The sequence below is a fragment of the Oncorhynchus nerka genome, linkage group LG6 (assembly GCF_034236695.1).
Source record: "Oncorhynchus nerka isolate Pitt River linkage group LG6, Oner_Uvic_2.0, whole genome shotgun sequence".
NCBI classification, from domain to species: domain Eukaryota; kingdom Metazoa; phylum Chordata; class Actinopteri; order Salmoniformes; family Salmonidae; genus Oncorhynchus; species Oncorhynchus nerka.
The window spans coordinates 52,946,194-52,970,080 of record NC_088401.1 but is presented as its reverse complement, the minus strand read 5'-3'; the positions used below and the strand labels follow the sequence as shown (position 1 = coordinate 52,970,080).

The 23,887-nt window shown below is 49.6% G+C and overlaps 1 protein-coding gene across 1 annotated transcript in view; it reads right to left on the bottom strand.

Moving 5' to 3' along the window:
• The window catches only part of LOC115130619 (dystrophin-related protein 2-like), a 118,755-nt gene that overhangs the window by 34,367 nt on the left and 60,501 nt on the right, over positions 1 to 23,887 (bottom strand). The window contains exons 11-13 of the mRNA XM_065019665.1: positions 14,333 to 14,537; positions 11,999 to 12,084; positions 8,880 to 9,037 (exon numbers count right to left, since the gene is read on the bottom strand). Of these exons, the coding sequence (XP_064875737.1) occupies positions 8,880 to 9,037; positions 11,999 to 12,084; positions 14,333 to 14,537 (449 nt within the window). The remainder of the gene's footprint in view (positions 1 to 8,879; positions 9,038 to 11,998; positions 12,085 to 14,332; positions 14,538 to 23,887) is intronic.

Here is a 23,887-nt window from a genome sequence, read left to right as displayed (position 1 = left end):
TGATTGCCCCCCATCTATCTTCAGAGCTCGTGCTGCTAGGTGACTTTTACTGTGACATGCTTTACACCCCGGCCAGCCTACAGTCTAAGCTTGATGCCCTCAATCTCACACAAATTATCAATGAACCTACCAGGTACAACCCCAAATCCGTAAACACGGGCACCCTCATAGATATCATCAAATCAAATCAAATTTTATTTGTCACATACACATGGTTAGCAGATGTTAATGCGAGTGTAGCGAAATGCTTGTGCTTCTAGTTCCGACAATGCAGTGATAACCAACAAGTAATCTAACTAACAATTCCAAAACTACTGTCTTATACACAGTGTAAGGGGATAAGGAATATGTACATAAGGATATATGAATGAGTGATGGTACAGAGCAGCATACAGTAGATGGTATCGAGTACAGTATATACATATGAGATGAGTATGTAGACAAAGTAAACAAAGTGGCATAGTTAAAGTGGCTAGTGACATAAGAATGCAGTCGATGATCTAGAGTACAGTATATACATATGCATATGAGATGAATAGTGTAGGGTAAGTAACATTATATAAGGTAGCATTGTTTAAAGTGGCTAGTGATATATTTACATCATTTCCCATCAATTCCCATTATTAAAGTGGCTGGAGTTGGGTCAGTGTCAATGACAGTGTGTTGGCAGCAGCCACACAATGTTAGTGATTGCTGTTTAACAGTCTGATGGCCTTGAGATAGAAGCTGTTTTTCAGTCTCTCGGTCCCAGCTTTGATGCACCTGTACTGACCTCGCCTTCTGGATGATAGCGGGGTGAACAGGCAGTGGTTCGGTGGTTGATGTCCTTGATGATCTTTATGGCCTTCCTGTAACATCGGGTGGTGTAGGTGTCCTGGAGGGCAGGTAGTTTGCCCCCGGTGATGCGTTGTGCAGACCTCACTACCCTCTGGAGAGCCTTACGGTTGAGGGCGGAGCAGTTGCCGTACCAGGCGGTGATACAGCCCGCCAGGATGCTCTCGATTGTGCATCTGTAGAAGTTTGTGAGTGCTTTTGGTGACAAGCCGAATTTCTTCAGCCTCCTGAGGTTGAAGAGGCGCTGCTGCGCCTTCTTCACGACGCTGTCAGTGTGAGTGGACCAGTTCAGTTTGTCTGTGATGTGTATGCCGAGGAACTTAAAACTTGCTACCCTCTCCACTACTGATCCATCGATGTGGATAGGGGTGTTCCCTCTGCTGTTTCCTGAAGTCCACAATCATCTCCTTAGTTTTGTTGACGTTGAGTGTGAGGTTATTTTCCTGACACCACACTCCGAGGGCCCTCACCTCCTCCCTGTAGGCCGTCTCGTCGTTGTTGGTAATCAAGCCTACCACTGTTGTGTCGTCCGCAAACTTGATGATTGAGTTGGAGGCGTGCATGGCCACGCAGTCGTGGGTGAACAGGGAGTACAGGAGAGGGCTCAGAACGCACCCTTGTGGGGCCCCGTGTTGAGGATCAGCGGGAGGAGATGTTGTTGCCTACCCTCACCACCTGTGGGCGGCCCGTCAGGAAGTCCAGTACCCAGTTGCACAGGGCGGGGTCGAGACCCAGGGTCTCGAGCTTGATGACGAGCTTGGAGGTACTATGGTATTGAATGCCGAGCTGTAGTCGATGAACAGCATTCTCACATAGGTATTCCTCTTGTCCAGGTGGGTTAGGGCAGTGTGCAGTGTGGTTGAGATTGCATCGTCTGTGGACCTATTTGGGCGGTAAGCAAATTGGAGTGGGTCTAGGGTGTCAGGTAGGGTGGAGGTGATATGGTCCTTGACTAGTCTCTCAAAGCACTTCATGATGACGGAAGTGAGTGCTACGGGGCGGTAGTCGTTTAGCTCAGTTACCTTAGCTTTCTTGGGAACAGGAACAATGGTGGCCCTCTTGAAGCATGTGGGAACAGCAGACTGGTATAGGGATTGATTGAATATGTCCGTAAACACACCGGCCAGCTGGTCTGCGCATGCTCTGAGGGCGCGGCTGGGGATGCCGTCTGGGCCTGCAGCCTTGCGAGGGTTAACACGTTTAAATGTCTTACTCACCTCGGCTGCAGTGAAGGAGAGACCGCATGTTTTCGTTGCAGGCCGTGTCAGTGGCACTGTATTGTCCTCAAAGCGGGCAAAAAGTGATTTAGTCTGCCTGGGAGCAAGACATCCTGGTCCGTGACTGGGCTGGGTTTCTTCTTGTAGTCCGTGATTGACTGTAGACCCTGCCACATGCCTCTTGTGTCTGAGCCATTGAATTGAGATTCCACTTTGTCTCTGTACTGACGCTTAGCTTGTTTAATAGCCTTGCGGAGGGAATAGCTGCATTGTTTATATTCGGACATATTACCAGACACCTTGCCCTGATTAAAAGCAGTGGTTCGCGCTTTCAGTTTCACGCGAATGCTGCCATCAATCCACGGTTTCTGGTTTGGGAATGTTTTTATCGTTGCTATGGGAACGACATCTTCGACGCAATACGAAACATGTCCCAGTCCACGTGATGGAAGCAGTCTTGGAGTGTGGAGTCAGCTTGGTCTGACCAGCGTTGGACAGACCTCAGCGTGGGAGCCTCTTGTTTTAGTTTCTGCCTGTAGGCAGGGATCAGCAAAATGGAGTCGTGGTCAGCTTTTCCGAAAGGGGGGGCGGGGCAGGGCCTTATATGCGTCGCGGAAGTTAGAGTAACAATGATCCAAGGTTTTACCACCCCTGGTTGCGCAATCGATATGCTGGTAAAATTTAGGGAGTCTTGTTTTCAGATTAGCTTTGTTAAAATCCCCAGCTACAATGAATGCAGCCTCCGGATAAATGGTTTCCAGTTTGCAAAGAGTTAAATAAAGTTCGTTCAGAGCCATCGATGTGTCTGCTTGGGGGGGATATATACGGCTGTGATTATAATGGAGGAGAATTCTCTTGGAAGATAATGCGGTCTACATTTGATTGTGAGGAATTCTAAATCAGGTGAACAGAAGGATTTGAGTTCCTGTATGTTTCCTTCATCACACCATGTCTCGTTAGTCATGAGGCATACGCCCCCGCCACTCTTCTTACCAGAAAGATGTTTGTTTCTGTCGGCGCGATGCGTGGAGAAACCCGTTGGCTGCACCGCCTCAGATAGCGTCTTCCCAGTAAGCCATGTTTCTGTGAAGCAGAGAACGTTGCAGTCTCTGATGTCCCTCTGGAATGCTACTCTTGCTCGGATTTCGTCAACCTTGTTGTCAAGAGACTGGACATTGGCAAGAAGAATGCTGGGGAGTGGTGCGCGATGTGCCCTTTTTCGGAGTCTGACCAGAACACCGCCTCGTTTCCCTCTTTTTCGGAGTCGTTTCCTTGGGTCGCTGCATGCGATCCATTCCGTTGTCCTGTTTGTAAGGCAGAACACCGGATCCGCGTCGCGGAAAACATATTCTTGGTCGTACTGATGGTGAGTTGGCGCTGATCTTATATTCAGTAGTTCTTCTCGACTGTATGTAATGAAACCTAAGATGACCTGGGGTACTAATGTAAGAAATAACACGTAAAAAAACAAAAAACTGCATAGTTTCCTAGGAACGCGAAGCGAGGCGGCCATCTCAGTCGGCGCCGGAAGTCATCAATGATGACTTCCTAATCAACTTGCTCTCCAAATACACCTCTGTTGTTTTCAACCAAGATCTCAGCAATCACTGCCTCATTGCCTGCATCCGTAATGGGTCTGCGGTCTGTATACTTCTGGCCCTTCTTTGGCCACTGTGTTAACCTGTTGAAGCTATGGGGGCGCTATTTCATTATTGGATAAAAAAACGTTCCCGTTTTAAGCGCAATATTTTGTCACGAAAAGATGCTCGACTATGCATATAATTGGCAGCTTTGGAAAGAAAACACTCTGACGTTTTCAAAACTGCAAAGATATTATCTGTGAGTGCCACAGAACTCATGCTACAGGCGAAACCAAGATGAAACCTCAAACAGGAAATGAGCAGAATTTTTGAGGCTCTCTTTTTCCATCGTCTCCTTATATGGCTGTGAATGTGCCATGAAGGAGCCTATGCTCTCTGCCGTTCGTCCAAGGTGTCTGCAGCATTGTGACGTATTTGTAGGCATATCATTGGAAGATTGGCCATAAGAGACTACATTTGCCAGGGGTCCGCCCGGTGTCCTTTGTCTAAATTGGTGCGCAATTCTCAGCTGCATGCATTTTCCCATGGGATACAGAGGGGAAAGCACACTTCCACGAACGATATATCTTTGAAGAGATATGTAGAAAAACACCTTGAGGATTGATTCTAAACAACGTTTGCCATGTTTCAGTCGATATTATGGAGTTATTTTGGAAAAAGTTCTGCGTTTTTATAACTGAATTTTCTGTTTTTTTTGGTAGCCAAACATGACGCAGAAAACGGACCGATTTCTCCTGCACAAATAATCTTTCAGGAAAACTGAACATTTGCTATCTAACTGAGTCTCCTCATTGAAAACATCCGAAGTTCTTCAAAGGTAAATGATTTATTTGAATGTTTTTCTGTTTTTTGTGAAAATGTTGCCTGCTGATGCTAACGCTAAATGCTAATGCTAAATGCTAACGCTAAATGCTAAATGCTAGTTTTGCTATGGTTGAGAAGCATATTTTTGAAAATCTGAGATGACAGTGTTGTTAACAAAAGGCTAAGCTTGAGCGCTAGCATATTGATTTCATTTCATTTGCGATTTTCATGAATAGTTAACGTTGCGTTATGGTAATGGGCTTGAGGCTGTAGTCACGATCCCGGATCCGGGTTGGCTCGACGCAAGAAGTTAACTAACCTCCAGACTAGCTTCAATGCCATATAACTCCCCTTTTGTTGCCTCCAACTGCTCTTAAATGAAAGTAAAACTAAATGCATGCTCTTCAATCGATCGCTGCCCGCAACTGCCCGCCCGCCCGTCCAACATCACTACTCTGGACGATTCTGACTTAGAATATGTGGAAAACTACAAATACCTAGGTGTCTGGAAAGGCTGTAAACTCTCCTTCTAGACTCACATTAAGCATCTCCAATCCAAAATTAAATCTAGAATCGGCTTCCTATTTCACAACAAAGCATTCTTCACTCATGCTGCCAAACATACCCTTGTAAAACTGACCATCCTACCGATCCTCGACTTCGGCGATGTCATTTGCAAAATAGCCTCCAACACTCTACTCAACAAACTGGATGCAGTCTATCACAGTGCCATCCGTTTTTGTCACCAAAGCCCCATATACTACCCACCATTGCGACCTGTACGCTCTTGTTGGCTGGCCCTCGCTTCATACTCGTCGCCAAACCCACTGGCTCCAGGTCATCTACAAGTCTCTGCTAGGTAAAGCCCCGCCTTATCTCAGCTCACTAGTCACCATAGCAGCACCCACCCATAGCATGCGGTCCAGCAGGTATATCTCACTTGTCACCCCCAAAGCCAATTCCTCTTTGGTCGCCATTCCTTCCAGTTCTCTGCTGCCAATGACTGGAACGAACTGCAAAACTCACTGAAGCTGGAGACTCATATCTCCCTCCCTAGCTTTAAGCATCAGCTGTCAGAGCAGCTCACAGATCACTGCACCTGTACATAGTCCATCTGTAAATAGCCCATCCAACTACCTCATCCCCACACTGTATTTATTTATTTATCTTGCTCCTTTGCACCCCAGTATCTCTACTTGCACATTCATCTTCTGCACATCAATCACTCCAGTGTTTAATTGGTATATTGTAATTACTTCACCACCATGGCCTATTTATTGCCTTACCACCCTTATCTTACCTCATTTGCACACACTGTATATATTATTTTCTACTGTTTTATTGACTATATGTTTGTTTATTCCATGTGAAACTCTGTGTTGTTGTATGTGTCGAACTGCTTTGCTTTATTCTTGGCCAGGTCGCAGTTGTAAATGGGAATTTGTTCTCAACTAGCCTACCTGGTTAAATAAAGGTTAAATAAATCAAATATTGCTGTTGAGGGTTTGCAAAAGCCAGCACCGGAGCTTTAGTGAGGCTTTCCTTCAGATCTCAAAGGTCTTTTCACATTTCTCGCCCCATTTAGATCTGAAGGGTTCTTGATGTACACATTGTCTGTTCTTTCCTTGGGCTTTCCTCCTTTCTTGGCTGAGGGAAGGTAACCATGCAGGAGTTGGTTCAAAGGGTAACTCAATTTTGAGTAGCCTTTCACAAATCTTCTATAATACCCACAGAATCTAAGAAAAGAACGCAGAGTGTCTGGTCTCAGCCATGTGGTTACTGCATCGATCTTCGATGGACCTGTACCCTCTCCATCCTGGGATACTATGTGTCCCACACAGTTGACTGACGTTCGGCAGAATTGACAATTGTCCAAAGACAACTTCAGTCCTCATTCTTTCAAGCCATCCTCTCAAACTGATAGAATACCAGCCGGGCATATGAAAGCGGTCTTCTCTTTGTCAACTTCACTCAACAGAATTGACTAATATCCACTTCTGAGATCCAACATGCTGAGCCATTTGCTTCCATTCAAACTGGTCAGGGCATCTTCAATTTGTGGTTCGGTGTATTGGTCAGGAACTGTGCGTCTGTTGAGCGTTATGTAGTCCACACACATCCATATGGTTCCGTTCTTCTTCCTCACCACTACAATCGGCGACGACATAGGGGCTTCTCAACGGAAAGATGATTTCAGCGTCTTTCAGGTTCTTCAGATGTTTCCTTACATCTTCCACATCAGCTGGGGACAGCCGTCGAGACCTCTCCCTAAACAGTGTGTCATCAGGGACTCGAATGGTATGGCGAGTACTCTTGGAACAATCAACGTCCAACTCATGAGTTGAGAAAACATATTTTTCTTTGCAACATCTTGTAAGTTAACCTCCTCTTCCATTCTTCAGATAAAGGTGAGTCACAGAAGTTGAATTAAGAAGACGTCAGCTTCTCAGGTAAGTTGCGCTTCCTCCCCTCAGTGGCAGCAGGAACAGGAGCTACATCTACAGGAAACAGGGTAGCAATGGTCATGCCACATTGTAAGGTTATCTCCCTTGATGATACATCCCTGACTGCAACTGTTATTCTTCTAGATGACACAACCATAGATATCTGAATTTCAGATCTCACAAGAAGTTCTTCTGGAAACCGGGAAACTTCTGGACACTGGGATTCTTCAGGCCTATCCACCAAAATGGGAACATGGTGATCCAGGAAACTTCGGGAATCCCGGTGACTCTTGCTAGTCCACCAGGTGGCAATAGTACAGGTTTTGTCTGTGAAAACCATACTGTTCCTCTTTTCTGGTCCTCAACATCAGTTGGGATCACATTCATATTCTCATAAGCCTCTTTGATAACAGGATGAACACGTAGAGTGCTCAGGAAACCTTCACCTCCTTTCTCTTGACAGGCCATCATCAGCCTTCTAACCACAGAAGTGTTTGTACCAACAAACCAACACAAGTGCTTCTATGATCTCCGTTACACCTACTACTGATCGTGAAAACTCCAACTTCAAAGACAAATAGCCATCATCTGGGTATTGCTCTGAGCTAAGACCCCAAATCTCCAAGTGTCCAATGAGCTTTAATGGCAGATGTGTCAAGTACTTGTTAAAAAAGGATCTGTAGAGTAGGGTAACCTGAGACCCAATATCTAGTAAAGCTTTAGCATAGATGCCTTCAATCTGTACAGGAACAACAGCACTAGGTCTCACTAAGCCGTTAGGTAGCATGTCTGTTGCTTCTTCACGTTTCTTGTTGCACTTGGTGGAACGTATCTTCACCGGGACGTCAGGTCGCTCCTTTTCTGGGTCCCGCTGTAGTATTCCGTTGACCGTTTCTGGCTTGTGAGACACTTGTTGACTTTCCTCTGATTTTCTACGCCCTCACAGTCTCATTTTAAGTGTCCATCCTCTCCACATTTATAGCAGAAGATACCAAGTTGGCCTTCATCTTCACTCAGCGTAAAACACCACAGCTACTCACGGTTTCGTAGAAACCCCCTGAAACCAACAGTTCCAAGGTCGTTGCCTATTTATAATCCAATTGGCAGAAATTGCCCTGCATGCATCCGGAATGTCCAGCATCAACGAAGCCATCAAATTCCCTCAGACCAAGCCGTCCTCTTCAGCTCCCGATCCGATGAATCCATGCTAGCTCCCGAAGCGTCTAGAATCTTCGTTAATCCAGCCAAGCAGAAATTAAAAACAATTCAGGAAAAAAATATTTTACTAAACAACATGTTATTTTTCCCTCCACAAGAGCATCTCTCCCCCTTTCTTTCTCTCCTCGGCAACAATGGAGAAACTGGTGAAGCCCTCTGCACACCACCTATAGTGCATCTTGATTGTTCCAAACCGAGCATGCACCCATCGCATGAACAGAAACCATAGTTCTAAATAAATTATTTAGCAGGGCATTACAATAGGATGCCGCCTTTCCAACAAGTCAGTTCATCAAATTTCTGCCCTGCTAGAGCTTCCCCGGTCAACTGTAAGTGCTGTTATTGTGAAGTGGAAACGTCACAGAGCAACAACGGCTCAGTGGAAAGCCTTCCCAGAAGAGTGTTATAGGTTGTTATAGCAGCCTCCATAGCAAGGGGAAACCAACTCCATAATAATGCCTGTGATTTTGGAATGAGATGTTCGACGAGCACGTGTCCACATACATTTTGTTCATGTAGTGCATCTAATTGTGCTCTTTCCCCTGGAAGGAATTAATGAAAACGTATGTAATTGAACTCAATTGAATTTAGGTAATTCCTAGCCTGTGTTACCATAGTATCATTAACCAGTGTATGGTGAGGTTATAATGAGTGTGTGTGTGTGTGTGTGTGTGTGTGTGTGTGTGTGTGTGCTTGTATTTGTGCGCTCATGCACGTGCGTGTCTGTCTGTGTGTGTGTGTGTGTGTGTGTGTGGTCTCACCATGCGGAAGCAGCTGCGTACACTGGGCTCCACGTTGCTCCCTCCGAAGGCGGCCACCTCTCCCAGCTGTCGCGGGATCTGGATGGCTTCATAAAGCAACATAGTGAGGTGACGCTGGTCGGTCAGACCCCCTGGACCAGACACCTGCCTGAACAAGTCTGATGAAACACAGAGGGTTAATAAAACATGTGTGTGTTTGTGCACAAGATTGTTCTGTATACCTGTGTGACTATGTGAATGTGAATCTATTCACGTCTATATGCGTGGATGTGAATCTATTCACCTCTATATGCGTGGATGTGAATCTATTCACGTCTATATGCGTGGATGTGAATCTATTCACGTCTATATGCGTGGATGTGAATCTATTCACGTCTATATGCGTGGATGTGAATCTATTCACGTCTATATGCGTGGATGTGAATCTATTCACGTCTATATGCGTGGATGTGAATCTATTCACATCTATATGCGTGGATGTGAATCTATTCACTTCTATATGTGTGGATGTGAATCTATTCACTTTTTTACGTGTGTTTGTGAATCTATTCACCTCTATATGCGTGGATGTGAATCTATTCACGTCTATATGCGTGGATGTGAATCTATTCACATCTATATGCGTGGATGTGAATCTATTCACTTCTATATGTGTGGATGTGAATCTATTCACTTTTTTACGTGTGTTTGTGAATCTATTCACCTCTATATGCGTGGATGTGAATCTATTCACCTCTATATGTGTGGATGTGAATCTATTCACCTCTATATGTGTAGATGTGAATCTATTCACCTCTATATGTGTAGATGTGAATCTATTCACCTCTATATGTGTAGATGTGAATCTATTCACCTCTATATGTGTGGATGTGAATCTATTCACTCTATATGTGTAGATGTGAATCTATTCACTATATGTGTGGATGTGAATCTATATATGTGGATGTGAATCTATTCATCTATATGTAGATGTGAATCTATTCACCTCTATATGTGTGGATGTGAATCTATTCACTCTATATGTGTAGATGTGAATCTATTCACTCTATATGTGTAGATGTGAATCTATTCACCTCTATATGTGTAGATGTGAATCTATTCACCTCTATATGTGTGGATGTGAATCTATTCACCTCTATATGTGTAGATGTGAATCTATTCACCTCTATATGTGTAGATGTGAATCTATTCACCTCTATATGTGTAGATGTGAATCTATTCACCTCTATATGTGTAGATGTGAATCTATTCACCTCTATATGTGTGGATGTGAATCTATTCACCTCTATATGTGTAGATGTGAATCTATTCACCTCTATATGTGTGGATGTGAATCTATTCACCTCTATATGTGTAGATGTGAATCTATTCACCTCTATATGTGTGGATGTGAATCTATTCACCTCTATATGTGTGGATGTGAATCTATTCACCTCTATATGTGTGGATGTGAATCTATTCACCTCTATATGTGTGGATGTGAATCTATTCACCTCTATATGTGTGGATGTGAATCTATTCACCTCTATATGTGTGGATGTGAATCTATTCACCTCTATATGTGTAGATGTGAATCTATTCACCTCTATATGTGTAGATGTGTTCCAGATGATGTTTTTTTGTTTTTTGTACCTTTATTTAACTAGGCAAGTCAGTGAAGAACAAATTCTTATTTTCAGTGGGTTAACTGCCTGTTCAGGGGCAGAACGACAGATTTGTACCTTGTCAGCTCGGGGCTTTGAACTTGCAACCTTCCGGTTACTAGTCCAACGCTCTAACCACTAGGCTACCCTGCCGCCCCATGTTTACCAGAGCTGGGGACAATTCGAATTGACAAGCTGATTTTAATTTGTGTTTACATTATATCTGCTTGTGTATACAAGAGCATATTAGCGCTACTATTCACACCTACACATATGTACCAACATCCATGTTCTCAGCGTTTCTCTAAGTGAGCTGTGTGTGTGCGATACTTCCCTAAGCCTGTTTCTAGGTTTTTTGAGAGAAAGAAAGAGAAAGAAAGAGAAAGAGAAAGAGAGAAAGAGAAAGAGAAAGAGAAAGAGAAAGAGAGAGAGAGAGAGAGAGAGAGGAAGGGCAGGCGTACTGATCTAATTGCAGACAAAAGGGCTGCATTAGCGCTCGCTACCTCATCAGGCTCTGAATGGAGCCTTCATCTGCGAGTCGTGATTCCGCCTGTCACTGAGGAGATGGATACTGACAGGTGTTTGAAGGTGCTGCACAATGCCAGTATAAATAGCACCAGCACCAGCCACAGCCAGAAAACCCTGACAGCCAGCCTGCCTGCCTCTACCCTGCACACAGCTCAAGCTCTGGGGGGGACAAAAGACAAGCACAAAGCACACACACACTGTGTCTGCCACACTACCACGTTCACTCACTCACTGCCACCAGATGCGCCCCCTTGTTTACTAGCATAATCATGGGTCATCTCTCCCCTGAGCTCAGGAGAAAAAATGTGTGATCAATCACTGGGACAAATTGGCATGGTTTGCATCACTGCCCCCCCCTGCCTGCCCGCCTCTACCCTCACAATCCTCTAGGGCCAGGCCTTCTGTGCTTCGTCTGCCATAAAAAATGACTCCAAATCTGTTGCCATTCAATTTTTACAAGCTGTCACAGATGGTGTGCCAACTGACAGTGGGCCTGCCCTGACCCGTCGGGACTGTCTAAAATCTCATACCGATGAGCTCATTCTCTCTCCTCTCCCCCTTCTCTACATATTTACAAGGCTGTGTTGTAAAATGCGGTTAAGATGCTGTAAAATGGTTTTACTTTCCCTGAGCTGGGCACCAGTGAAATATTAGCGCATAATTGAACATGGAAAAGAGAAGCCAGAGGGGCCAGAGAGAGAGCTGAGTGTGGTGTGTGTGTGTGTTCTCTCTACCATAGTGTATTCTCTCTGCCTAAAAGCCCAATGTACTTTGGAGAAATAAAGAGAGAGAGAGAGCCTTTCCCCATTATTGTGCAGCAGAGTAATTCCCTCCATTAGGCTAAGTGGTTGTCTTTATGTAATGCTCGCAATCAGGCTGGTTTTGTTTTGGCCCTTTGTTAGGGGGCTGCAGGGCTGTGGTGTCTACATGAGAGGGTCTCATACTTACATTTATACTTCTCCTGAACATCCGCATTGCACAGGCTCACCAGTCCCGTCTTGAAGGAGAGGACGCGCATCTTTCCATTGCGACCACTAGGGAGAAAGCAGGGCAGGGCAGGGCAGGGAGAGGGAGAGGGAGAGGGAGAGGGAGAGGGAGATATAAAAAGTAGAATATGCCAGAACAAATATATTTACATAAGCAAACAGACACATAAACTAAGCCTTTACACTGAAAAAACAAAGGGATTAGAGGCAAGCACAGATCCATAAACAGTGTTCTCTGGCCAATGGCAAGGCCACAGAGTTGGGTTGGGACTGGGAGAGCTGTGTCCTGACTTAAATGGGTCACATTATATCTGTGTGTCTGGGAGGCACAGGGACACTGCCACTAGAGTCAGACAGAGGGAAGGGCAGGGCTGCTGTTACTGGCTTTAGTTGGGAGCTTTGCTGCTTTTCTTTTCTCTGCCTTGACTGTCAGGAGGGGATTACAGTCATTTAAAGAACATTAGAGGCAGTGGGAGTCAATGTCAGTGGGAGAGACACATAGAAGCACTGCCTTTAACGTGTGACAAAACAGGAGTCAGGAGACTGCAGAGTCCATTAGGCAGTAGGAGGCAGTAGGAGTACATTAGAGGCAGTGCGGGTCTATGTGAGAATATAAGAGATGTTAAAGTTACTGGGGGAACATTAGAGGCAGTGTGAGAACATTAGTCAGTGTGAGAACATTACAATCAGTGTGAGAACATTAGAGTCAGTGTGAGAACATTATGGTCAGTGTGAGAACATTAGAGTCAGTGTGAGAACATTAGAGACAATGCGAGATTATTAGAGTCATTGTGAGAACATTAGTCTGTGTGATATTATTAGAGTCAATGCAAGATTATTACAGTCAGATCTAGGGGGAGGCAGGGGAGACCTAGGGGGAGGCAGGGAGAGACCTAGGGGAGGCAGGGGGAGATCTAGGGGAGGCAGGGAGAGACCTAGGGGGAGGCAGGGGAGACCTAGGGGAGGCAGGGGAGACCTAGGGGGAGGCAGGGGGAGACCTAGGGGAGGCAGGGGGAGACCTAGGGGGAGGCAGGGGGAGACGTAGGGGAGGCAGGGGGAGACAAAGTGGGGGGGGGGGGCAGGGGGAGACCTACACACACATTTCTCCTGACTCAAAATCACTCTGACCCACCCACTCTCCAAAATTACCAGAGAAAAGACTGGGGAAAAGTAATACTGAGAACACAACACTCAGTCTGTGGGTAGACCTCATGATGATTACAGCTCACACTTCACACACACACACACACACACACACACACACACACACACACACACACACACACACACACACACACACACACAGACAGACAGACAGACAGACAGACAGATCCCACTGCATGCTCAGCTCATTCACATTCACAGCCTGTGTTTATCGGAAAACAAAAAAGCAATTACAGGGAATGCATGTAAAGGGTAAAATGCTGATTTCCACTCATTAGAAGCAGGTAGTTAAGGGCTGCAAAACAAATGTATAGTATTTAGAAAAAAATTGGGCTGTTTTTTATATTCGCCAGGAATTGTGCCTCTCAGATTGTCTGCGGAGGGCTTGGCAGTTGGCAGAGAGAGATGGGGTCAGGGCAATCAGAATCAAACAGAGGAGGCTTTCTGCTGGGTCTCAGTGGCCCTGATTGGACACCTGCCCGCTTGATTGAGCTACAGCCTCTCTGTGATCCTACTCACGACACAGCCTCCCAGGCACAGAGCGTACTTCACCAATGAGACGCCACGCTGAGAGGGCTCTCGGCCAATCACAGCATTGGACTAGCAGAGAGTGATGGACATTAATTGTGGGAAAAGGGTTAATTTGACCAAGGATGTGTGAGAGGTTATATTAGCAGTAACGCTAACTGTGTCACACATAGAACAGTGCTGCATATGAAAAAGAGGTGACAAAATCAGAGTTATTTGGTTCATTAGAACATAGTAGCTGAAAGTGCCACTGACAAGTAGCTAACAACACAAGTGGAATGAACAGTCGCAAATTAGATGAAGAATAAACTGCATATCTGAACACAAATGAATGCATAACTTAAGGTCATGAAATAGGTTCTTGACTGACACTGGCTAAATAACCGTGCCAAAAGTAGATGTGTTGTATGCGGGAGTAATCTTCATTTTACTGGCTAATTAGTGTTTATTTTCTATTTCCAACCCCTTAAAGGTAATATAAGATCAAGTACCTGTCAGACATTGTCGCACTGAGCAGCCAGTTACAACACATGACCTGGTCTGGTTGATATCATGTAAGGTTCAGGGTCAAGGGTCAAGGTTGAAGGTCAATTGTCAGTAGTACCTGTCGTAGACATTGAGCAGCCAGTTGAGGCACATGTCGACACAGAGAGGGATGTTGACCACGATGGCCCTTCTCTCCTCCTCCAGTCTCTCATACAGGCCAGTCAGGGCATGAATCATCTCCACCACATCCATCACATGTTCCCCATGCTGCAGATCCTGCTCCCTGAACACGTCCACCACACTCACCAGCGTCAGCAGGTCCACTGGATGGGTGCACACACACACACGCGCACACACACACACACACACACACACACACACACACACACACACACACACACACACACACACACACACACACACACACACACACACACACACACACACACACACACACACACACACACACACACACACACACACACCACCAGGGACAGCAGAGTGAAGGAGAGAACACTTATTCAACTTTTCTCCCACTTAAGTGCTGGCAGATTGTGAGAGCGTCAATCCAAATGTGATTTTGTTCCTCTAAACTAATTTGAATGGCCATCCCAGGCTGGGCAGAGGACTGGAGATAAAAGTGTGTCCTTTAATGACAAGTGGAATTGAACAGGGAGATAAAAGGGTGGCAGAGGAGAGGACATGGCTGGAGTGGGTTAGGGTTGGGAGAGGAGAGGACATGACTGGAGTGGGTTAGGGTTGGGAGAGGAGAGGAGAGGACATGACTGGAGTGGGTTAGGGTTGGGAGAGGAGAGGACATGACTTGAGTGGGTTAGGGTTGGGAGAGGAGAGGAGAGGACATGACTGGAGTGGGTTAGGGTTGGGAGAGGAGAGGACATGACTGGAGTGGGTTAGGGTTGGGAGAGGAGAGGAGAGGACATGACTGGAGTGGGTTAGGGTTGGGAGAGGAGAGGACATGACTTGAGTGGGTTGGGTTGGGGGAGAGGAGAGGACATGACTGGAGTGGGTTAGGGTTGGGAGAGGAGAGGACATGACTGGAGTGGGTTAGGGTTGGGAGAGGAGAGGACATGACTGGAGTGGGTTAGGGTTGGGAGAGGAGAGGACATGACTGGAGTGGGTTAGGGTTGGGAGAGGAGAGGAGAGGAGAGGACATGACTGGAGTGGGTTAGGGTTGGGAGAGGAGAGGACATGGCTATAGTGGGTTAGGGTTGGGAGAGGAGAGGACATGACTGGAGTGGGTTAGGGTTGGGAGAGGAGAGGAGAGGACATGACTGGAGTGGGTTAGGGTTGGGAGAGGAGAGGAGAGGACATGACTGGAGTGGGTTAGGGTTGGGAGAGGAGAGGAGAGGACATGACTGGAGTGGGTTAGGGTTGGGAGATGAGAGGACATGACTGGAGTGGGTTAGGGTTGGGAGAGGAGAGGACATGACTGGAGTGGGTTAGGGTTGGGAGAGGAGAGGACATGACTGGAGTGGGTTAGGGTTGGGAGAGGAGAGGACATGGCTATAGTGGGTTAGGGTTGGGAGAGGAGAGGACATGACTGGAGTGGGTTAGGGTTGGGAGAGGAGAGGACATGACTGGAGTGGGTTAGGGTTGGGAGAGGGGAGGACATGACTAGAGTGGGTTAGGGTTGGGAGAGGAGAGGAGAGGACATGAATGGAGTGGATTAGGGTTGGGAGAGGAGAGGACATGACTGGAGTGGGTTAGGGTTGGGAGAGGAGAGGACATGGCTATAGTGGGTTAGGGTTGGGAGAGGAGAGGACATGACTGGAGTGGGTTAGGGTTGGGAGAGGAGAGGAGATGACATGACTGGAGTGGGTTAGGGTTGGGAGAGGAGAGGACATGGCTATAGTGGGTTAGGGTTGGGAGAGGAGAGGACATGACTGGAGTGGGTTAGGGTTGGGAGAGGAGAGGACATGACTGGAGTGGGTTAGGGTTGGGAGAGGAGAGGACATGACTGGAGTGGGTTAGGGTTGGGAGAGGAGAGGACATGACTGGAGTGGGTTAGGGTTGGGAGAGGAGAGGAGAGGACATGACTGGAGTGGGTTAGGGTTGGGAGAGGAGAGGACATGACTGGAGTGGGTTAGGGTTGGGAGAGGAGAGGACATGGCTATAGTGGGTTAGGGTTGGGAGAGGAGAGGACATGACTGGAGTGGGTTAGGGTTGGGAGAGGAGATGACATGACTGGAGTGGGTTAGGTTTGGGAGAGGAGAGGAGAGGACATGACTGGAGTGGGTTAGGGTTGGGAGAGGAGAGGACATGGCTATAGTGGGTTAGGGTTGGGAGAGGAGAGGACATGACTGGAGTGGGTTAGGGTTGGGAGAGGAGAGGAGAGGACATGACTGGAGTGGGTTACGGTTGGGAGAGGAGAGGAGAGGACATGACTGGAGTGGGTTAGGGTTGGGAGATGAGAGGACATGACTGGAGTGGGTTAGGGTTGGGAGAGGAGAGGACATGGCTATAGTGGGTTAGGGTTGGGAGAGGAGATGACATGACTGGAGTGGGTTAGGGTTGGGAGAGGAAAGGAGAGGACATGACTGGAGTGGGTTGGGTTGGGAGATGGAGGACATGACTTGGGAGGGTTGGGAGAGGAGAGGACATGACTGGAGTGGGTTAGGGTTGGGAGAGGAGAGGACATGACTGGAGTGGGTTAGGGTTGGAGGGGTTAGGGTTGGGGAGAGGAGAGGACATGACTGGAGTGGGTTAGGGTTGGGAGAGGAGAGGACATGACTGGAGTGGGTTAGGGTTGGGAGAGGAGAGGACATGACTGGAGTGGGTTAGGGGTTGGGAGAGGAGAGGACATGACTGGAGTGGGTTAGGGTTGGGAGAGGAGAGGAGAGGACATGACTGGAGTGGGTTAGGGTTGGGGAGAGGGAGGACATGACTGGAGTGGGTTAGGGTTGGGAGAGGAGAGGAGAGGACATGAATGGAGTGGGTTAGGGTTAGGAGAGGAGAGGAGAGGAGAGGACATGACTGGAGTGGGTTAGGGTTGGGAGAGGAGAGGACATGACTGGAGTGGGTTAGGTTGGGAGAGGAGAGGACATGGCTGGAGTGGGTTAGGGTTGGGAGAGGAGAGGACATGGCTGGAGTGGGTTAGGGTTGGGAGAGGAGAGGACATGGCTGGAGTGGGTTAGGGTTGGGAGAGGAGAGGACATGACTGGAGTGGGTTAGGGTTGGGAGAGGAGAGGACATGACTGGAGTGGGTTAGGGTTGGGAGAGGAGAGGACATGACTATAGTGGGTTAGGGGTTGGGAGAGGAGAGGACATGACTGGAGTGGGTTAGGGTTGGGAGAGGAGAGGACATGACTGGAGTGGGTTAGGGTTGGGAGAGGGAGAGGACATGACTGGAGTGGGTTAGGGTTGGGAGAGAGAGGACATGACTGGAGTGGGTTAGGGTTGGGAGAGGAGAGGAGAGGACATGACTGGAGTGGGTTAGGGTTGGGAGAGGAGAGGACATGACTGGAGTGGGTTAGGGTGGGAGAGGAGAGGAGAGGGAGTGGGTTAGGGAGAGGAGAGGACATGACTGGAGTGGGTTAGGGTTGGGAGGAGAGGAGAGGACATGACTGGAGTGGGAGGGTTGGGAGAGGAGAGGACATGGCTGGAGTGGGTTAGGGTTGGGAGAGGAGAGGACATGGCTGGAGTGGGTTAGGATTGGGAGAGGAGAGGACATGGCTGGAGTGGGTTAGGGTTGGGAGAGGAGAGGACATGGCTGGAGTGGGTTAGGGTTGGGAGAGGAGAGGGAGAGGACATGGACTGGAGTGGGTTAGGGTTGGGAGAGGAAAGGAGAGGACATGGCTATAGTGGGGTAAGGGTTGGGAGAGGAGAGGACATGACTGGAGTGGGTTATGGTTGGGAGAGGAGAGGACATGACTGGAGTGGGTTAGGGTTGGGAGAGGAGAGGGAGAGGAGAGGAGAGGAGGGAGGAGAGGGAGAGGAGAGGAGAGAGAGAGAGGAGAGGACATGACTGGAGGGATTAGGGGTTGGGAGAGGAGAAGACATGGCTAGTGGGTTAGGGTTGGGGAGGACATGACTGGAGTGGGTTAGGGTTGGGAGAGGAGAGGACATGACTGGAGTGGGTTAGGGTTGGGAGAGGAGAGGACATGACTGGAGTGGGTTAGGGTTGGGAGATGAGAGGACATGACTGGAGTGGGTTAGGGTTAGGAGAGGAGAGGACATGACTGGGGTTAGGGTTGGGGGGAGAGGAGAGGAGAGGACATGACTGGAGTGGGTTAGGGTTGGGAGAGGAGAGGACATGGCTGGAGTGGGTTAGGGTTGGGAGAGGAGAGGACATGGCTGGAGTGGGTTAGGGTTGGGGAGAGGAGAGGACATGGCTGGAGTGGGTTAGGGTTGGGAGAGGAGAGGACATGGCTGGAGTGGGTTAGGGGTTGGGAGAGAGAGATGACTGGAGTGGGTTAGGTTGACTGGAGTGGGTTAGGGTTGGGAGAGGAGAGGACATGACTGGAGTGGGTTATGGTTGGGAGAGGAGAGGACATGGCTATAGTGGGTTAGGGTTGGGAGAGGAGAGGACATGACTGGAGTGGGTTAGGGTTGGGAGAGGAGAGGACATGACTGGAGTGGGTTAGGGTTGGGAGAGGAGAGGACATGACTGGAGTGGGTTAGGGTTGGGAGAGGAGAGGACATGACTGGAGTGGGTTAGGGTTGGGAGAGGAGAGGAGAGGACATGACTGGAGTGGGTTAGGGTTGGGAGAGGGGAGGACATGACTGGAGTGGGTTAGGGTTGGGAGAGGAGAGGAGAGGACATGAATGGAGTGGGTTAGGGTTAGGAGAGGAGAGGACATGACTGGAGTGGGTTAGGGTTGGGAGAGGAGAGGAGAGGACATGACTGGAGTGGGTTAGGGTTGGGAGAGGAGAGGACATGGCTGGAGTGGGTTAGGGTTGGGAGAGGAGAGGACATGGCTGGAGTGGGTTAGGGTTGGGAGAGGAGAGGACATGGCTGGAGTGGGTTAGGGTTGGGAGAGGAGAGGACATGGCTGGAGTGGGTTAGGGTTGGGAGAGGAGAGGAGAGGACATGGCTGGAGTGGGTTAGGGTTGGAGAGGAAAGGAGAGGACATGGCTATAGTGGGGTAAGGGTTGGGAGAGGAGAGGACATGACTGGAGTGGGTTATGGTTGGGAGAGGAGGACATGACTGGAGTGGGTTAGGGTTGGGAGAGGAGAGGAGAGGAGAGGAGAGGAGAGGAGGAGAGGAGAGGAGAGGAGAGGGAGAGGAGAGGAGAGGAGAGGAGAGGACATGACTGGAGTGGATTAGGGGTTGGGAGAGGAGAAGACATGGCTATAGTGGGTTAGGGTTGGGAGAGGACATGACTGGAGTGGGTTAGGGTTGGAGAGGAGAGGACATGACTGGAGTGGGTTAGGGTTGGGAGAGGAGAGGACATGACTGGAGTGGGTTAGGTTGGGAGATGAGAGGACATGACTGGAGTGGGTTAGGGTTAGGAGAGGAGAGGACATGACTGGAGTGGGTTAGCGTTGGGAGAGGAGAGGACATGACTGGAGTGGGTTAGGGTTGGGAGAGGAGAGGACATGGCTATAGTGGGTTAGGGTTGGGAGAGGAGAGGACATGACTGGAGTGGGTTAGGGTTGGGAGAGGAGAGGACATGACTGGAGTGGGTTAGGGTTGGGAGAGGGAGGACATGACTGGAGTGGGTTAGGGTTGGGAGGAGAGGAGAGGACATGAATGGAGTGGGTTAGGGTTAGAGAGGAGAGGAGAGGGTTGGGAGAGGAGAGGACATGACTGGAGTGGGTTAGGGCTGGGAGAGGAGAGGACATGACTGGAGTGGGTTAGGGTTGGGAGAGGAGAGGACATGGCTATAGTGGGTTAGGGTTGGGAGAGGAGAGGACATGACTGGAGTGGGTTAGGGTTGGGAGAGGAGAGGACATGACTGGAGTGGGTTAGGGTTGGGAGAGGAGAGGACATGACTGGAGTGGGTTAGGTTGGGAGAGGAGAGGACATGACTGGAGTGGGTTAGGTTGGGAGAGGAGAGGAGAGGACATGACTGGAGTGGGTTAGGTTGGGAGAGGAGAGGAGAGGACATGACTGGAGTGGGTTAGGGTTGGGAGAGGAGAGGTCATGACTGTAGTGGGTTAGGGTTGGGAGAGGAGAGGACATGGCTATAGTGGGTTAGGGTTGGGAGAGGAGAGGACATGACTGGAGTGGGTTAGGGTTGGGAGAGGAGAGGAGAGGAGAGGAGAGGAGAGGAGAGGAGAGGAGGGAGAGGAGAGGAGAGGACATGACTGGAGTGGATTAGGGTTGGGAGAGGAGAGGACATGGCTATAGTGGGTTAGGGGTTGGGAGAGGAGAGGACATGACTGGAGTGGGTTAGGGTTAGGAGAGGGGAGGACATGACTGGAGTGGGTTAGGGTTGGGAGAGGAGAGGACATGACTGGAGTGGATTAGGGTTGGGAGATGAGAGGACATGACTGGAGTGGGTTAGGGGTTGGGAGAGGAGGGACATGACTGGAGTGGGTTAGGGTTGGAGAGAGGAGAGGACATGACTGGAGTGGGTTAGGGGTTGGGAGAGGAGAGGACATGACTGGAGTGGGTTAGGGTTGGGAGAGGAGAGGAGAGGACATGACTGGAGTGGGTTAGGGGTTGGGAGAGGGGAGGACATGACTGGAGTGGGTTAGGGGTTGGGAGAGGAGAGGAGAGGACATGAATGGAGTGGGTTAGGGTTGGGAGAGGAGAGGACATGACTGGAGTGGGTTAGGGTTGGGAGAGGAGAGGAGAGGACATGACTGGAGTGGGTTAGGGTTGGGAGAGGAGAGGACATGGCTGGAGTGGGTTAGGGTTGGGAGAGGAGAGGACATGGCTGGAGTGGGTTAGGGTTGGGAGAGGAGAGGACATGGCTGGAGTGGGTTAGGGTTGGGAGAGGAGAGGACATGGCTGGAGTGGGTTAGGGTTGGGAGAGGAGAGGAGAGGACATGGCTATAGTGGGGTAAGGGTTGGGAGAGGAGAGGACATGACTGGAGTGGGTTATGGTTGGGAGAGGAGAGGACATGACTGGAGTGGGTTAGGGTTGGGAGAGGAGAGGAGAGGAGAGGAGAGGAGAGGAGAGGAGAGGAGAGGAGAGGAGAGGAGAGGAGAGGAGAGGAGAGGAGAGGAGAGGACATGACTGGAGTGGATTAGGGTTGGGAGAGGAGAGGACATGGCTATAGTGGGTTAGGGTTGGGAGAGGAGAGGACATGACTGGAGTGGGTTAGGGTTAGGAGAGGAGAGGACATGACTGGAGTGGGTTAGGGTTGGGAGAGGAGAGGACATGACTGGAGTGGGTTAGGGTTGGGAGATGAGAGGACATGACTGGAGTGGGTTAGGGTTGGGAGAGGAGAGGACATGACTGGAGTGGGTTAGGGTTGGGAGAGGAGAGGACATGACTGGAGTGGGTTAGGGTTGGGAGAGGAGAGGACATGGCTATAGTGGGTTAGGGTTGGGAGAGGAGAGGACATGACTGGAGTGGGTTAGGGTTGGGAGAGGAGAGGACATGACTGGAGTGGGTTAGGGTTGGGAGAGGGGAGGACATGACTGGAGTGGGTTAGGGTTGGGAGAGGAGAGGAGAGGACATGAATGGAGTGGGTTAGGGTTAGGAGAGGAGAGGGTTGGGAGAGGAGAGGACATGACTGGAGTGGGTTAGGGCTGGGAGAGGAGAGGACATGACTGGAGTGGGTTAGGGTTGGGAGAGGAGAGGACATGGCTATAGTGGGTTAGGGTTGGGAGAGGAGGACATTAGTGGGTTGGGATGGAGAGGAGAGGACATGACTGGAGTGGGTTAGGGTTGGGAGAGGAGAGGACATGACTGGAGTGGGTTAGGGTTGGGAGAGTAGAGAGGACATGACTGGAGTGGGTTAGGGTTGGGAGGGGAGGACATGACTGGAGTGGGTTAGGGTTGGGAGAGGGAGAGGACATGAATGGAGTGGGTTAGGGTTAGGAGAGGAGAGAGAGGAGAGGACATGACTGGAGTGGGTTAGGGTTGGGAGAGGAGAGGAGAGGACATGACTGGAGTGGGTTAGGGGTTGGGAGAGGAGAGGACATGGCTGGAGTGGGTTAGGTTGGGAGAGGAGAGGACATGGCTGGAGTGGGTTAGGGTTGGGAGAGGAGAGGACATGGCTGGAGTGGGTTAGGGTTGGAGAGGAGAGGACATGGCTGGAGTGGGTTAGGGTTGGGAGAGGAGAGGACATGGCTGGAGTGGGTTAGGTTGGGAGAGGAAAGGAGAGGACATGGCTATAGTGGGGTAGGGGTTGGGAGAGGAGAGGACATGACTGGAGTGGGTTATGGTTGGGAGAGGAGAGGACATGACTGGAGTGGGTTAGGGTTGGGAGAGGAGAGGAGAGAGAGGAGAGGAGAGGAGAGGAGAGGAGAGGGAGAGAGGAGAGGAGATGACTGGAGAGGGAGAGAGGAGGAGAGGAGAGGAGAGGACATGACTGGAGTGGATTAGGGTTGGGAGAGGAGAGGACATGGCTGGAGTGGGTTAGGGTTGGGAGAGGAGAGGACATGACTGGAGTGGGTTAGGGTTAGAGAGGAGAGGACATGACTGGAGTGGGTTAGGGTTGGGAGAGGAGAGGACATGACTGGAGTGGGTTAGGGTTGGGAGATGAGAGGACATGACTGGAGTGGGTTAGGTTGGGAGAGGAGAGGACATGACTGGAGTGGGTTAGGGTTGGGAGAGGAGAGGACATGACTGGAGTGGGTTAGGGTTGGGAGAGGAGAGGACATGGCTATAGTGGGTTAGGGTTGGGAGAGGAGAGGACATGACTGGAGTGGGTTAGGGTTGGGAGAGGAGAGGACATGAATGGAGTGGGTTAGGGGTTGGGAGAGGAGAGAGAGGACATGACTGGAGTGGGTTAGGTTGGGAGAGGAGAGGAGAGGACATGACTGGAGTGGGTTAGGTTGGGAGAGGAGAGGACATGGCTGGAGTGGGTTAGGGTTGGGAGAGGAGAGGACATGGCTGGAGTGGGTTAGGGTTGGGAGAGGAGAGGACATGGCTGGAGTGGGTTAGGGTTGGGAGAGGAGAGGAGAGGACATGGCTGGAGTGGGTTAGGGTTGGGAGAGAGGAGAGGACATGGCTATAGTGGGGTAAGGGTTGGGAGAGGAGAGGACATGACTGAGTGGGTTATGGTTGGGAGAGGAGAGGACATGACTGGAGTGGGTTAGGGTTGGGAGAGGAGAGGAGAGGAGAGGAGAGGAGAGGAGAGGAGAGGAGAGGAGAGGAGAGGGGAGGAGAGGAGAGGAGAGGAGAGGACTGGAGTGGATTAGGTTGGGAGAGGAGAGGACATGGCTATAGTGGGTTAGGGTTGGGAGAGGAGAGGACATGACTGGAGTGGGTTAGGTTAGGAGAGGAGAGGACATGACTGGAGTGGGTTAGGGTTGGGAGAGGAGAGGACATGACTGGAGTGGGTTAGGGTTGGGAGATGAGAGGACATGACTGGAGTGGGTTAGGTTGGGAGAGGAGAGGACATGACTGGAGTGGGTTAGGGTTGGGAGAGGAGAGGACATGACTGGAGTGGGTTAGGGTTGGGAGAGGAGAGGACATGGCTATAGTGGGTTAGGGTTGGGAGAGGAGAGGACATGACTGGAGTGGGTTAGGGTTGGGAGAGGAGAGGACATGACTGGAGTGGGTTAGGGTTGGGAGAGGGGAGGACATG